The sequence below is a fragment of the Polypterus senegalus genome, chromosome 5, assembly GCF_016835505.1.
Source record: "Polypterus senegalus isolate Bchr_013 chromosome 5, ASM1683550v1, whole genome shotgun sequence".
In the NCBI taxonomy this organism is placed as follows: Eukaryota; Metazoa; Chordata; class Cladistia; order Polypteriformes; family Polypteridae; genus Polypterus; species Polypterus senegalus.
In genome coordinates, this window is record NC_053158.1 from 48,642,323 (window position 1) to 48,659,114 (window position 16,792).

Consider the following 16,792-nt stretch of genomic DNA (forward strand, 5'->3'; position numbering starts at 1 on the left):
ATGGAAATGGAAATACATGACAGCTCAAACATGTATTCAAACCTATAAAAATGTAAAAATGAGACACAAATTACCTAAGAAACCAACACAGTTAAGTTGCTTTATTGAATGCAGTGCCAGTGAAGGGCATTCTTTAGAAGAAAAAAAAAACTGTCATTTATTAAGACTTCCTGGGAAGGTAATCTCATGGACTATTCTTGAGCTTGCTCAGTGGCACACTGTTTGTAGGCTTCAAGAAGCCTGAATAATACAAAATAACAATAGTAAAGTTGTTCTTATCCAAAAATATGACTTCCATTTCTCTAAAATATTAACCACATTATTAATACTATGATATGTATTATCAGATACAAGTAGAAATTCATGTAACAAGGATTATCACAAACAAGCATAAATGCTTCCAATGCTATACTGAGATTTATGCTTTGTTTTTTTTTTTTACTTTTTCACAAATGAAAAAGAAGAAATCCCATTAAGACAGACAGAAAAAAACTCAGGCAAATAATTTCAAGTTCATGCATTAGACAGACAAGACAGACAGATAGAATAGCGCAATGTTTTGAATTTAGACTCTTAAAAACTTTTAATATGTTACAGGACTACTGAATACATATGGCAACTAGCATATTTATTTTATTTAGCTTGCATGCATGTTGTATAGATAAAACTGTGACAACAAATACCTCAAAAGGTAGAAACTAAAAAATGCACTCTAACAAGTATTTAGAAAGTAGTTTTTAGAATAAAATTGAGCCACAATTTGTAATAACTATGTCTTTTGAGTTGGTGTCTACTAGTTTTGTACACAGATTGCTTTTTACAGTTTTCTCTTGGCAGGCTTGCTGCAAAGTTTTTGGAAAATGAGAAAATGAATTAATATATTAACATAATTTAATATTTGATGTAATCTTAAAATAGTATTTTTCCCACTTACAACTTTTACAGTACCTAAGGTTCTAATCTTTGACAAAATTCACAAGATATTCATTTAAAAATCCTACAAAAAAAAAAAAAATCACAGAAATTCTCCTTGATATTAATAGTTAGTAGCACTGTTATATAGCTGCAGTTCTTCACAAAATATAATGAATCTTCTCATTAAGAAATTGATACTATGATGCAAAAAAATAAAGAGAGAAAGAATAGGCTTATCTTTCAAATGAATCAGAAAAGCTGTCAGTCAGTGGAAAAAGTTAAAACCCTGTTAAGCAATAAACGTATTATAGGACATTTAATCAGGATGGTTACTAGACATTACTGTTTCAGATGAATAATTTGTTTTTTTCCCTCTTACCTTTAACATATAGTACATCACTATTACAAACTAAAGAAATAAATTTCCCTTTGCAAATGGAATTTTTAATTATGCATCCTAATAAAATTCAAAGCATGAGGGAGACCAACTTTCCTGCCTGCAAAACATCTGTACAGACAAATCAAAAGACAAATAAAAAGAATAATACATATGTATTTTCCTAAAAAACAAAATCGTTTAGTCCCTTTGATGACCCACAAGTTAAATTGCTCATTAATTACACAGATAAGATTTCTGATATCAGATAGTCCTTTTGAGTCATTAATGACAACAATATATTTCAGTTCATGAAAGATTAATGAAATTTAGTTCATAACCCAACTCAAGACTATTTTGTAATAAACTCATAGCACCTGAACAACAAGTAAATCCTGAAAGACTACTAATAGAATTACAGTGGTGACTTTACTAAAAGAAGCTTCTTCCTTTTCAATCAATCATTGTTTGTTCTATATAGTCCCTTCACAAAGCACCAGACAAGGTGTGTAAATAAGAGAACAATATACTGTAAAGTAACAAGCTAAAATACCAAATCATATAATGCCTGTATTTGTATAGCCATGTACAAATATGCTTCAAATGTCACAATAAAACTGGTTACGGATTATTTGTGTAAACTATGGAGCACAGCAAAAAAAATAAATAAATAAATTTAAAAAAAATACAAAAATAAAATGGCTTGAATGGACAGGATAGTAGAAGAGGGTTGACTTGCATAATATCAAAGCAACATGTTTTGATATTTGCAGTTACTTGTTTTTGACAAGACAAAAACTGAATGACTAAAATTACAAAACAGGAATCTATTAAAAATGAACAGCTGTGACAGTTACAGTACCATATTGCAGGGAGATCCAAAATACATTAGAAAGAGACAGAAACCTGAATGGATTCTATTTAAACTAGGGAGACGCTGATATACTAGGAAGGTATAAGGGCTGATAAGTCAAAAGAAACTTGAAACTAGGCAATGTGGAGGTAATGAATTTAGAACAGGCTAGTTTTTGAAAATTTCATTGAAGGTATCAGACAGGAATAAGTACGGTATACACAATCTAAATGTAACATTATTAACAGTGAAGGGGCCATCATAGAATGGGTAATATACAGTATAAAAGTAAAAAATATTAGGGTTGTAATTTTCGGCACATAAATAAAATATAGCAGCAATATAAACTAGGCTGAATTCTAGACACAGGAATGATTATGACATAAATAAGACACATTTTGTTCAGATAGATAAATACAAGCAACTTCTTTAAATAGGAGATAAAGCCAAAGTAATCTGGAAATAAACTTCCTGGGCCATGTTATGCATGTGCGGCAAGCATATATCATTGAACATTTACAGTAACGCATTCACTTCAGTGAGGTAAGACAGCTAGTAGCTTTTGGTCCATGATGCTCATTGACACAACCATCAGCTGCAGGTTTCCTCACACAAGACAGTATACTAACCTGTATACTTGCAAGTTGTCTTTGCTATAAAAAAAAAAAAAAAAAAAAATTCGAAACTTTTTCAGTCATCATTCAACCCATTCAACACTACCGTTCACAGAATGTACAAATCATGTTTTCAAGTGGCAAAAAATTACAAAACTACAAGAAAAATTATTTTTAGGATACGAGTAACATTAAACTAGCCCTGATTAATTACTATAGATTTAATGTTGTAGATTCAGTTGCACTTTGGGAGTAAAATTTGTATAGATTTGTTTTTGGATAATATTACATAAATACTAGTTAAAAAGAGTCAATAATGGCATCAGAAATATTAATTTGCACTTAAATGTTCACGTCACAAATCTGCAATAACTCTAGCTTTAAAAAACAATTTCAGTGGAGGACATTGACTTTGCTTGAAGAGAAGCAGAATGAATGGTGTAAATATGTTGTTCTTTAAACATTTATAGTAGTTGCAGGAGTAAAATAACTTTCAAATCAGCCCCTTTCCAGTGTCTTTACTGTGTGTCAGCCCCTTAAAACAGAAGAATATGACAACATGTGCTGATCCGACAACAGCAGATACCAAAGTGAAAACATTCTGAAAAATTTCTACTTACACCACACTAGAAAACACAAAGTTTTTGTGTTGTGTCATAAAATACTTTATGACAGTATTTTGCAATATTATTATCAGCGATGCATTCTGGCACAACTTATCTAGAAAATGCTCTATTCTGAAGAACGCACATACACCGACTTCCAGTTTAAAGGACTAAATATTGTAAATATTTTAAATAATTAGCCATGTTTTTTCACCTTATGCTATATTAAAGAAATTCAGTTATTTTCTCTTTATTTTTTCAACATTTTATGAACATTTTTAAAGTCTATTTTAATGCACAGTGATGGTCTACAAAAGCAATAATGAATCAAATGTAAAACATTTGCCTGGAAACTTCAGTGCCAAGTGCTTTAGAAAACCCATGTTGGGCTGTGCAAATTCATAAATTGAAAATTCACTTTAACGCTCACAAGGCATACCAGGTAGAATCCTTCCCTTTAGTGTATACACTCTACAGCAAGGGTATCCAACTCCAGTCCTGGTGGGCTACAGTGGTTTCAGGTTTAGATACACCATGGCCTAAAATTATGCTTAGTTGGCATGAAGATGCATATTATATGCCAATTAAAAATTCTACACTGCATTATAGTACACAGCAGAGGGCAGAATATTTCCATGGATTTACAGTTACTCAAAATTTTAACCCTTCCATCTACATGTAGTAGCATAAATCACTATTCATCAGACCTGGCAAACATTTTAATAATTTTCAAATCGTTATTTGTATAATCCCACTGTAGCCATTTTTTTTTTTTTTTAAGGCGATAGGAGTAAAACCCAGCATGGTATTCTTCTACCATAGCTTAACTTCCTAAAGATCTGACATACTATGCAATCAGAGAAGCCTTCTGCACACAACTCTAGAAAAGAGCTGTCATTTAATGCATCTGACACCTTTCTGGCATCCTGAACGTTTCTGTCTATTCTCCTCCGACACCTCTCAGTAACTAAAACTAGAAAAACTAGACGTAAAGCACAATTTTTTTTGTTTATCACACCACTCCATGCAAACTCTCGAGACTGCAAAGCAAGAAAATTCCAGATGGGCAGCTGCTTTTCAGTTGCTGAAATCACCAAGTTTATGCATAAATAATTATACCACAGTGAAGGCACTCAGATCACACAACCTTGTTGTATTATTATTAAGCTGAACCTCTACCAATTAGCATATTTACTATATACAGAAATTTGAACCTGATCTATTATGAAAAACACCATTGGGAAAAGTTTTATTTTTCTGTCAACATTAATATATTTGTTAAAATATTCACAAGCTTTATTAAAAAAAAAAAAAAAAGTTTTTATGACATAAAAATTGATGTCAATGTCTTGCATTGATGAAATTCTGCAGCCCATTTCTTTACTGTGGAGAAAGGGGACTGTCCTGGTGCACATTGATCAGACAAGAATGAACTTCTGATGGCATAAGTCAAGTTGCAAATTCATGGGTTGTAGTCTGCCACAGACTTTGCTGCCTAAAGTTACAAGTTTTTAAACAGCAGAACCATGCATATATCTGCTCTCAAGTGACAAGCCAAAGACATAGTACTTAAGTGATATTTAAAAACAACTATCACAAATTTGTTTTTTCTCAGCCATCATTAATGGTATAATTTATGTCAAGGGCTCCCAAAATGCTGTACCATCTGCTCAGAGCCCCAGTTAGCATAAACCTAATGCTACGAAGCTGTGATTAAATGCCAAGTGATATCTCTAGGCCATGGGTTTTCACCTTCCAGGAACTGAAATATTTTGAAGTATCCCTGTTTTCTTTCTGTCTTAAATTGTTAAATACTAAACTCTTACTGTGTATAACTAAAAACTGTACTTATTTTTCTCTGAATATTGAATTTGGGGATTTTAACAAGTGATTACTGATAGCATTCTATGTGGTTGCATTTGTCCTTATTTTTCTTATATACATCAAATGCTTTGGTAATGAATTACTTTGTAGTGTAAGAATAGTACCATGGCATTATAAACAATATAAATTAGAAAGCTTAAAATTTCCAATTTTTTATTTTAGAAAAAAAAAGCTGACTGACTATCATTATTTAGTCAGGTTCCAGTTTTGGCAACTTTAAGCACACCTCTGCTTCTAACTTCAGTCTATTCACGTATTTACTTTTACCAAAAGGATGAATGTTACCAAGCAGTGGCTGAAACAACTTTTTGCAGTTGATTAACATTAATTATACTAAAATGAAATGTTAGGTTATGTGTATTTTATCACTATTAATTGTTAAACTTCACCATTACTTCATCTTTGCTCTTCCCTATTATTCTGCCTTAGTCTGCCAATTTCTGAAACTGTTCTTAAAAGATAGAGACAGAGATAGAGAGAGACATACACAGGCTTTTTACACTCCCCTGAGTAATACCTGACAGCTTTTTGCATACTGCAAAGGTTCAAGACCACTGCTTTTATGTATAACTACACTGATACACAATTACTTTGATGAATGTATTTAATGTTTCCTACTGTTAATTTAAAAACATGTAATATGTTAAATGCGATTAAAGCAAAAAAAAAAAAACACCTCAGATATTTTGAAATTACTTGCATGCATTAACACATTAACTTTGACATTTTATTTTATCAAGTAGATACAGAGAAAAGGAAAGGCTGGAAGAAAAAAAGTTACACAAGGACAATTTAGAAAAATGAAAATGTATTTTGCTGACCAGAATGGTGGAGGAATAAGACAGTAAAGTTTCTGTAGAGCTGCGTGATGGCTTAAAAGTTCACATAATTATTTCAAAACATCAATACCATTGAGGGGCTGGAGAAATGCTTGTGGATTTAAAAATAAATTACTGTAGATCCCGGAATATAAGCCGACTCGGTGTATTAGCCGACCCCCTTCTCTACCTACTAAATTACATGTATTTGCCAATGACTGGTATTTAAGCCGATCCCCTTCCCCAAGCAAAATTTTCTAAATTTCCTTAAAAGTGTCTCTTCAGGTATTTAGTGGTACCTCGGTATACGTCTGCTTTGGAATAAGTCCAACTTGGTATACTTCCTGTTTAGAGGCGAAATATTTTGCTTGGTATACGACCTTTGATTGGAATACGACTCATGTGCTAGAACAACACGTGTGGTATACCGGGCTCGCGCCTTCAAAAAAAAAAGGGCCAAGTTTTAACCTGTACAGTAATCCCTCGTTATATCGCACTTCGACTTTCGCAGCTTCACTCTCTCGTGGATTTTATATGAAAGCATAACTAAATATATAACGCGGATGTTTTGCTGCTTCGCGGGTTCTGTGGACAATGTGTCTTTTACTTCCTGTACATGCTTCCTCAGTTGGTTTGCCCAGTTGATTTCATACAAGGGACGCTATTGGCGGATGACTGAAAAGCTAACCAATCAGAGCACGCAGTTAAGTTCCTGCGTGCTGAATGCAGTGTTAACCAGGAAGTCTCGTTTCGCTCATTCAGCATCAACGTGTTTCGCTGTGTAAAGAGTTAACTTTTGTGCTCTTTTGTGTTTATCTTTGTGCATAGTCAAGCCCTTCATTATGGCTACAAAACGATCTGCTACTGCTTCAGGGGCCATGCCCAAGTGCAAACGGAAAATGTTAATGATTGCCGAAAAGGTAAACGTTTTGGATTTGTTGAAGGCTACGATTCTTTTTATTTAAAAAGTAGGAAAGGAATATAAGATCTACGGCCACAGTGTCCTTTTAACCAGGGTGCAAAACGAGTTGTAAGTGGATGTAATAAGGCAGTAGTCTGGATGGAATCTGCTTTAGGGATTTGGATTGAAGACTGCCAGAAGAAGAACAACGGCAGTGCTTCACAATCGCCTGAAGAGGCTCCTTTGGAAGAGCTATATCGCTCTCCTTTGTTGTGCAGTACAATTAAACTCATTGTTATCGGACAAGTCATTTTCATTTATTTCATCTAATTGCTTTTGTATTTATGTATTTTAGTATTAAGCAGTGTTTAAATAATTTTATACAACCCCATCAATGTATAATATGCCAATAACAATAGGATATTTCTTTCATGGGAACGAATGAATCATTTTCCCATTATTTCTTATGGGAAAAATTCGTTTGGTATAAGTCCTGTTTGGTATAAGTCCAAGGATCTGGAACAGATTAAGGACGTATACCAAGGTACCACTGTATTTATCATGTTTATCGGGGAGAATTTGAGACTGCCGGCATTTTTGATGGAAATCAGGAAGTGACTGCCGAGAAATTTGGTAAAATGAAACCTTTGTGTTGAAACTATATACGCAAATACGGTACATCGGGTGGATTTTCGGAGACTCGTTATAAATTTGATTAACTTAATTACGCAATACAGTAATCCCTCCTCGATCGCGGGGGTTGCGTTCCAGACCCCAGCGATAGGTGAAAATCCGCGAAGTAGAAACCATATGTTTGTATGGTTATTTTTATATATTTTAAGCCCTTATAAACTCTCCCATACTGTTAACATTATTAGAGCCCTCTAGACATGAAATAACACCCTTTAGTCAAAAGTTTAAACTCTGCTCCATGACAAGAAAGAGATGGCAGTTCTTTCTCACAATTAAAAGAATGCAAACATATCTTCTCTTCAAATGAGCACCGTCAGGAGCAGAGAATGTCAGAGAGAGCGCTTGCTAAGAAAAGCAAACAATCAAAAAATCAATACGTGCTTTTAAGTATGCAGAAGCACATGATAAGGCGGCATTTTGTAGAGGAGCGTCCGTATCCTCTAGGCAAAACAGCCTCTGTGCAAACAGCCCCTCTGCTCACACCCCCTTCATCAGGCAGAGAGAGTCAGAGGGATAGAGAGAAGCAAACAATCAAGCATCGCGCGGGAAGCATATCTTATATCATTGAGGAATTTTAGTAAATACGCAATATATGCTCCGATTGGGTAGCTTCTAAGCCATTCGCCAATAGCGTCCCTTGTATGAAATCAACTGGGCAAACAAACTGAGGAAGCATGTACCATAAATTAAAAGATCCATTGTCCGCAGAAAGCCGCAAACCAGCGAAAAATCTGTGATATATATTTAGATGGCTTACATTTAAAATCCGCGATACAGTGAAGCCGCGAAAGTCGAAGCGCAATATAGCGAAGGATTACTGTACAGTGGACCCTTGACTTAAGAACTTAATTTGTTCGTGAAGGCTAACCCATAATGCGTTCCAAACCTCCCACTGCAACACTTACTTAACCTTTTCATAATAAAAAAGGGTTGTATAATGTGCATAATTTACCAAAACACCAATAATTTTTCTAATGTACTAACCAATAAGTTATAAAAAGTGCCTAGCCTACCAGAAGTAGGCTAGATTAAGCTAGGAACATGGCGGCGCACTCTCCTTTTCAGTGCACTTTTTTGTACTTTTTTTTTGCTTGTTTGTGCACGATAGGTTCGGCGAACATCCACTACACCCATCAGAACCTTATAGACATCGATGTCCAGAGCCAGACATCTGTTTCAAGTGTTTTTCATCACACGCACAACATCCCAGACAACATAGCAAGACCAGCGGGCTCTCCGTGGATTGTTGTCGGGTCTAGGAGACAACGCAGACGGAGGAGGGAAAGAAAGCAGAAGCGGGGCCGCAGATCCGGCATTATGCTAAGGCTAAAAAAACAAGCATACAAGCCCTATACAGAACTTTTTTTTTTTTGCAACTTCTTTGCATCTTTTCTCAATATTTGTTAATTTACTTGTTGTGTTCTACACATATGTCTGCACTGAAGGAGCTGCTTTTAATCTCATTGTACATGTGTATAGTGACAATAAAAGGCATTCTATTCTATTTTAGAAACAACAATTTCATACGGTACTCACCATTTAATTTGACATCTTTGGGCTGCAGGAAGGGAGGAGGAGGAGGAGAATGAAACGAAAGGTGCTTATTGTTTAGAGGAAGCCTCCTTATGCAAATCTTTTCTTTGTAAAATTGTCAAGATGGTGGATTTCGACATGCTGTACATATTAGCGAGATCGGTCACACGAACAGCACTCTCATATTTCCACACAATTTCCATCTTCGTTTCAATTGTGATCGCTTTCTATACTTTCTCTTCCTTCCTTAGCAATTACGTGTCTTGCTTGCATGGTCTTAGTGAATTATATACAGGGTGGGCTATTTATATGGATACACCTTAATAAAATGGGAATGGTTGGTGATATTAACTTCCTGTTTGTGGCACATTAGTATATGTGAAGGGGGAAACTTTTCAAGATGGGTGGTGACCATGGTGGCCATTTGGAAGTCGGCCATTTTGGATCCAACTTATGTTTTTTCAATAGGAAGTGGGTCATGTGACACATCAAACTTATTGGAAATTTCCCAAGAAAAACAATGGTGTGCTTGGTTTTAACGTAAATTTATTCTTTCATGAGTTATTTACAAGTTTCTCTTTGTTACAGCCATTGACATGTCGCAGAGGTTAACACGTGAGGAGCGGATAGAAATTGTGTTGATGTCTGGTGAACGCAGTAACCGGGTCATTGCAGCAGATTTCAATGCAAGACACCCTACGAGACCACCCATCTCCCATGCTACAGTTAGCAAACTGCTTGCTAAGTTTCGTGAAACTGGTTCAGTGTTGGATTTGCCAAAATGTGGACACATGAAAACTGTCACTAATGAAGAAACATCAGTGGCTGTCCTAGCTTCATTCAGCAAGAGCCCACAGCGTAGCACTCGCCGCATGTCACTGGAGAGTGGCATTAGTCGAACATCCCTTCGGGATATTAGCTACTCACAAATGGCACCCTTACAAACTCCAGCTACTGCAGCATCTCAACGAGGATGACCCAGATCGGCGCACTGAATTTGCAGAATGGGCAAAACAAAAATTGGAACAGGACCCTCAGTTTACGCAGAAGATTTTGTTCAGTGATGAGGCAAACTTTTATGTGAATGGTGAAGTTAACAAACAAAACCACCGCTATTGGTCTGACACTAACCCACATTGGATAGATCCCTCCAAGACTGTTGGAACAAAAATTGATGGTATGGTGTGGTATATGGGGTACAAAGATAGTGGGGCCATTCTTCATCAATGGAAACCTCAAGGCCACTGGATATGCGAAATTGCTACATGATGATGTGTTTCCCTCTTTATGCACTGAAGCTGGCACGTTCCCTGAGTTTTTCCAGCAAGATGGTGCACCACCACATTATGGGTGTCAGGTCCGAGCATTCCTAGATGAACAGTTTCCTGGAAAGTGGATTGGTCATCGTGGGCCAGTTGAATGGCCCCCAAGGTCTCCCGATCTGACCCCTTAGACTTTTATCTTTGGGGTCATCTGAAGGCAATTGTCTATGCTGTGAAGATACGAGATGTGCAGCACCTGAAACTACGGATAATGGAAGCCTGTGCTAGCATTTCTCCTGCGGTGTTGCTATCAGTGTGTGAAGAGTGGGAGAAGAGGGTTGCATTGACAATCCAACACAATGGGCAGCACATTGAACACATTTTATAAGTGGTCAGAAACTTGTAAATAACTCATGAAAGAATAAAGTTACGTTAAAACCAAGCACACCATTGTTTTTCTTGTGAAATTCCCAATAAGTTTGATGTGTCACATGACCCTCTTCCTATTGAAAAAACAAAAGTTGGATCCAAAATGGCCAACTTCAAAATGGCCACCATGGTCACCACCCATCTTGAAAAGTTTCCCCCCTCACATATACTAATGTGCCACAAACAGGAAGTTAATATCACCAACCATTCCCATTTTATTAAGGTGTATCCATATAAATGGCCCTCTCTGTATATAGGTAAATCACTGAAATGACCGAATTACATCCACAAACACATGTATCTGGGCTCCGACTGACTGACGCTTACTAACGCTCTCGGTTGTTTGTTTACAATCGTGCAAGCGGGTACACGTGACCGCATTCGGGTCGTAACGCAAGATGTTGGTCGTAAATCAAAACAAAAATTTTTATTTTAAACTTCCCGATAATTTATTATAAATTTTATTAATAAAATCAACAACTAAAACACTTTTTTGAATAAATTCTTTATTTAATTTAAAGTACCGGCATGCAAAGTTACTTCTTCATCTGAAAGATGACGCTGTGGTTTCATCATTAATTACTTCCGTATTTATCGGCAAAACCGGCATTGCGCTGGAAATCTTGAATCTGAAACGATACTCGTTGTATAAGCCGACCCCCAAACTCCAAGCCAAAAATCTAGGATGAAATTCTCGGCTTATATTCCAGAATCTACAGTACCTGATCTACAAATGTACTGTGGAAAGCAACTACATGGAGTGGGATGGGGGGGTAATGGTGTGTGGATATTATAGCTTGGCATACAGGAGTTAGTTTTGTTGCTTCAGATTTATGCAGCTCAGCACATTTCTCTCATTCTGTAATTTTGTTGCAATGACTCAAAGTTATTCAATCCAAGTTCATTTAAAAATTCAACAAGAAACTTTTAAATTAGATCAGCTTCATAAAATGTATTTGAGCAAATGTCTACCAACAGGAAACTAGAATTTACATTTACTCACTCAAACACAGTGTCCTCAGCTATTCTCTTTCTACCATCTTCTGAACAAAACAAAAAAAAAAAAAAAGCAAATCGGCACACATTATAGAAAAAAAAAAAATCAATCATACTTTGTGGTTTTGCCATGGCTTAGCTATAGTATATATTCTGCCTTTTGTTATCCAGCATGCAAACAACATGCCACAAAAAGCACATAACACTAGGTGCCGATTAGTTTTGCAAGGTTGCAATGTACATACAGAAGGACAATGGCCCTGGTTCCTCAACAGAATTATGACAATTTTAGTTTATACCCAGCCTAGTTTTTACATGGCAAAACAGATTTTATTAACTAAAACCTTAACTTTTATGATATCATCCTCTAACTGGCCGTAATTAAATAAGTGTCATTACAAGGTTTAAAGACAGAAAAAAAATTAAAAACAAAAGGCACTACAGACTAAAAGTAGGAGAAGTTTAATACTACATTGTTTGTACAGAAATTATAATTATGACTCTCTGCCATTAATGCAGAGCTACACCTTCAAGTTTACACTCTAAAGTTCACTTTCTTGACACTATTTAAAACAAATTTGTTCAAAAAAGTAAATACATTGCACAGAAACATTCATCAAAATGAATATTTGTAGTCTTGCAACACAAACAACATAATACTTACAGTGCAAAATGCGAAAATCGATGTAAAGATATGGATGAGAGCCCCTTCTTTCTGGTTCAAACCCTACCCGACTCCTTACTCTTACATCTCCTGGAAAGTATCAACAAATAAACATTTATAAGGTAAAAAAAAAATTTAAATATTGTAACTTGAAACATAAGGAAAAGCACCAGTGTTAAAAGGCAAAAACTGCAAAACAGTTAAAAATGTGACAAACATGCAGGTGCGTGCCAGTAGTCACCCTGCTGCCCCCCCCCCTGCAAATTTACTTTAGCAGAGCGAGGCAAAACAAAACAACAAAAAGCTTTTGCTGTGCATTCAGACAAAACAAATTAAAATCAAATTCTTCTGTGATAACTGGTGAACTCTGGGTAACATTCTTTCAGTTTCATTCATATCCCAACCTGCAAAGTCTTGTAATTATGTTTGCACATGATAAAAAAAAAAAAAATGGCAGCCTGTAGCGATTCAGTTTTGCTGAATGTAAGGGGGGAAAAAAAGAAGAAAAAAAAAAAGTAAAAACTTCCCACTAGCATTTACTTACTTGAAAACAGCTGTTTGAATATTACACAAGCCCCTATCAAAATACCAAAACCGAGTATTAAAATTTATTAGAAACAAATTATTTCTGAAAAATAAACCTCTATATACAAGACAAATATATATAGTACAAAATACAAATGTTACACCTTTTTGTATTTAACGGTTTATTTTTATATTTTAAAAAGCCTAAGAAATAGTGTTTAAAAATTACAAAGAAAAATAAATGCTTAAAACATGCAATAATATACTGCTTTGATTAACGTTTTAAGGAAGTCATATGATTTGGCTTTACATTGAACTTTTCTTATACAGTGATCCCAACCATATGCAGAAACTGAAAATTGTTTAAAACACACCATTTAAATGACACAGGCCATAATGAAGTATTATCACCCACAATTGCACTAAAGGTGAAATAAAACCATTATTATTACATATAACATCCTATTTACACAAACAAGGCTGTCACTCAAAATGAAATGGTACTTGCGTAAAACATTTAATTAAAAAAAAAAAAAAGTGCCTCTTATGCTCAATCCTAAAAAAGTTACAGTGGCAGCCAGTGTATGTTTTACATTTAAAAAAAAAATTACTTAACTGGGACATGGCATTAAACTCTGAGGTTCAAGTTATCTATTAATAAAGTGAACATTCCAAAAATAACATGTTAACAGATACCAGACAGTTAATGATCAAATGACTGGAGAGTGCCCTTTGTTTGAATAAAGTAAGGAAGAAATGAGTTCTTGACGTCACCAAAAGTGTATCAGCATGGAACGTAAAAAAAGTAGTCCTACAAAATAGCTATGATCCAAAAAGAACAAAAAAAGCAACATTTAAGTCTGATCATCCTACAAATTAACATTTAGGTAACAGTCTAGCATACCCTCGTTAAAGCTTATGATTAGCTATGCATACTATATCCGTTTAATCATTTGTACAAAAATATTCTCTATTTTGTTTCTAAGCCTGGTATCCTACTGTGGCACTTGGTGCCACTATTGTACTGTCAAGCTGTCTTCTTGCCCATGAAACAATATCTGTAATAACAGGGAGGACTGGAGTTAATGCATGGAAGGATTTTTTTGTCATGTTAGACATCCTAGCAGTGACTACAATAGAATGTCAAGTGGGGGGTAGGCAGCTAGCATTTGGCCTAGGTCTCTAGGACTGATGGCGTCTTGACTTTGTCTGTAATAACCAACCGTGGACCCCCAGAGGCTTATTTTCCCCCAGCAATGCCGCTGACTAGAGGTTTTGGTTTTCTTGCCTCTGTTGTCAACTAGCCATAATTAAAAAATTAACTAATTGAAATATACTGTATTGTTAGGTTTCATTTATGTTAATTAGTTTCAAACTACTTTGTTTTCTGTGTCTTAATGTGTATGCATTATGTAATTAGTCATTTTTAAAGTATGTAATTGAATTACTGTGAACTTAAATATATTTGAACTGTAAGTTGAGGCTGGCACACAAAAATAAACTGATCTGAAATGATACATTGTGTCACGCACGAGCGCATCGGGGGCAGTTGAAAGACCTGACGTGCACCGCGATAAGACCCGCCAAGGGACGAAGGCAGCGTACTAACCTCTCTCTCCTATTTTCCCTCAGAAAAGACGAAGCGACGCCGCCATAATACCACCCGGAATAAACAACGGTCTCCACTTCTGGGTTCCTTTCTTCCCTCTGGTCGCCAAAAGATGACGTCAAGCTCCCATAATCCATCACGCCTTCCTAGCAACCATCACGTCTGATTTCCGGTCTGCCCCTTTATATTATCCCTCCAATCCGCCATTTTTTGTCTTATGATTTCACACAAATGTTTTGTCTGAAGACCTGTGTAACTAATTTGTTACAATATACGGGACTTAAAAAACCCCAACCCTTTATGCGACTCTGTCTTTTTCTTTACAATTGAAATGGAATATTTTACTAAAGTAAATATAAAGTGTATATGCAGATAACTGATTTAGATCATCAAAAACATAATGCAAGTATTACAATGTTATGATAAGTTTTAGTTTTATGATCATTCTGTGTAAAGTCACTAAAATCTCCATGAACATTATGACGCAAGCACATAACAAAAGCCAAATGCAAGTTCAGTCTACAGTTTTGCAACTACCAATTACATTGTAATAAATTCTTATACCAAGTTCTATATCTTTGATGAAATATTTTTAAACACTAAGCCAGTGCTTCCCAAACTTGGTCCTGGGGACCCACTGTGGCTGTAAGTTTTTTTTAATTAAGTGAACTGTTATTTATATTAAAATGTACCAAGCAGTTATATGGGAATAATGTATTTTTTTTTCTTTTTAACAATATTTTCATCTTGATTTTCATTCTACTTTTCTAGGTGTTCTAATTGTTTAATTAATCCATTATTTACTAATTAGTGGGTTTGATTATTTGATTATTCAGTGTTGTTTGCCTGGGTGTCAGCTCTGCTCATTTTTAATTGTCATTAATAAGATATAACGAAGGGGGAAAACTGCACAGAGAAAGGGCAAAACATAATGAAATCAACAAAAGAGAGTTAAGCATTTAAATCTATAGCTAAAGCAGGAATATTTCTACATGTCTTATAAATGTAAAAATCTGTGCTTTTCTGAATGTAGAAAAAAAGAAAAAAAATGCCAGCTAATTAAATATTAGTGTTATCAGGTATTGTCACTGATTATAAATCTGGTTGGAACAAAAACCTGCAGCCACAGTGGGTCCGCAGATCCAAGTTTGGGAAGCACTGTACTGAACTGATCAATTCACAGAAAAGTTAAACCACTACAAAAACAGATGCTCTGTAGAGAAAGTATTTAGACACATTCGCTTTCTGTACAGTTTGTGTTTATTTCATTTTATATTAACAAATTTGACATTTCTGCCAGTCAATCTACACTGCACAATCCAACAGAACAAATTAAAGTGTTTTCAGAAAGATTTACAAATTTGCTAAAATGAAAAAAAAAATAAAAAATAAAAAAAAAATTGAACCATCTCATTTATTCAAGCATTCAGCTCTTTGCTGTGGCACTGCAAATTGTACTTCAGTGCATGCTGTTTATTACCATTGAAATGTGTCTACAGCTTAATTTGAGCCCAACTATCTCAAAATGAATTAACTGGACACAGTTTAGAAGACACATACTTGTGTGTATAAGGTCCCACAATTCACATCGTATGTCTGGACAAAAACCAAACCATGAAGTCCAAGAAGCTCTCTGTAGATTGCCACAATCAAATTGTGGTGAAGCACAGATAAGGGCAAGGGTATAAAATAATTTCTGAGTGATCTTAAAAGCATAGTGGCATCAGCAGCTGTGACACAAATGCAGTATAGAACCGTGAGGATTCTTCCTAGACCTGGCTGTCCTGCCAAAATGAGTACCCAGGCAAGAAGGGCCTTGATCAGGAAGGTGGACCTAGACCCCAATGGTCACACTAAACAAAGCTTCATATGCCCCCTGCTGAGATGGGAAAACCTGTTAAAACAACGACCATGTCAGTGGCACTCCATCAATCACGCGTCTATGGTAGAGTGACTAGAAAGATCACACTCTAGGGGTTTATGACAGGCTGCATAGAGTTTGCAAAATTTGCAAATATGTAAAAAATTATTAAAATTAAAAAAAAAAATGAAATAAATAAACTAAAACTGAAATATCGCATTCACATCCAAGTATTCAAGCCCTTTGCTTAGTAC

The 16,792-nt window shown here is 35.4% G+C and overlaps 1 protein-coding gene across 2 annotated transcripts in view; it reads right to left on the reverse strand.

Moving 5' to 3' along the window:
• Nucleotides 1-16,792, reverse strand: part of pde7a (phosphodiesterase 7A) — a 158,648-nt gene that overhangs the window by 70,425 nt on the left and 71,431 nt on the right. The window contains exons 3-4 of one of the 2 annotated variants that reach the window (XM_039754582.1): nucleotides 13,088-13,120; nucleotides 12,544-12,633 (exon numbers count right to left, since the gene is read on the reverse strand). In XM_039754582.1, coding sequence (XP_039610516.1) covers nucleotides 12,544-12,633; nucleotides 13,088-13,120 — 123 coding nt within the window. The remainder of the gene's footprint in view (nucleotides 1-12,543; nucleotides 12,634-13,087; nucleotides 13,121-16,792) is intronic. The other variant, XM_039754583.1, reaches the window with a different exon arrangement.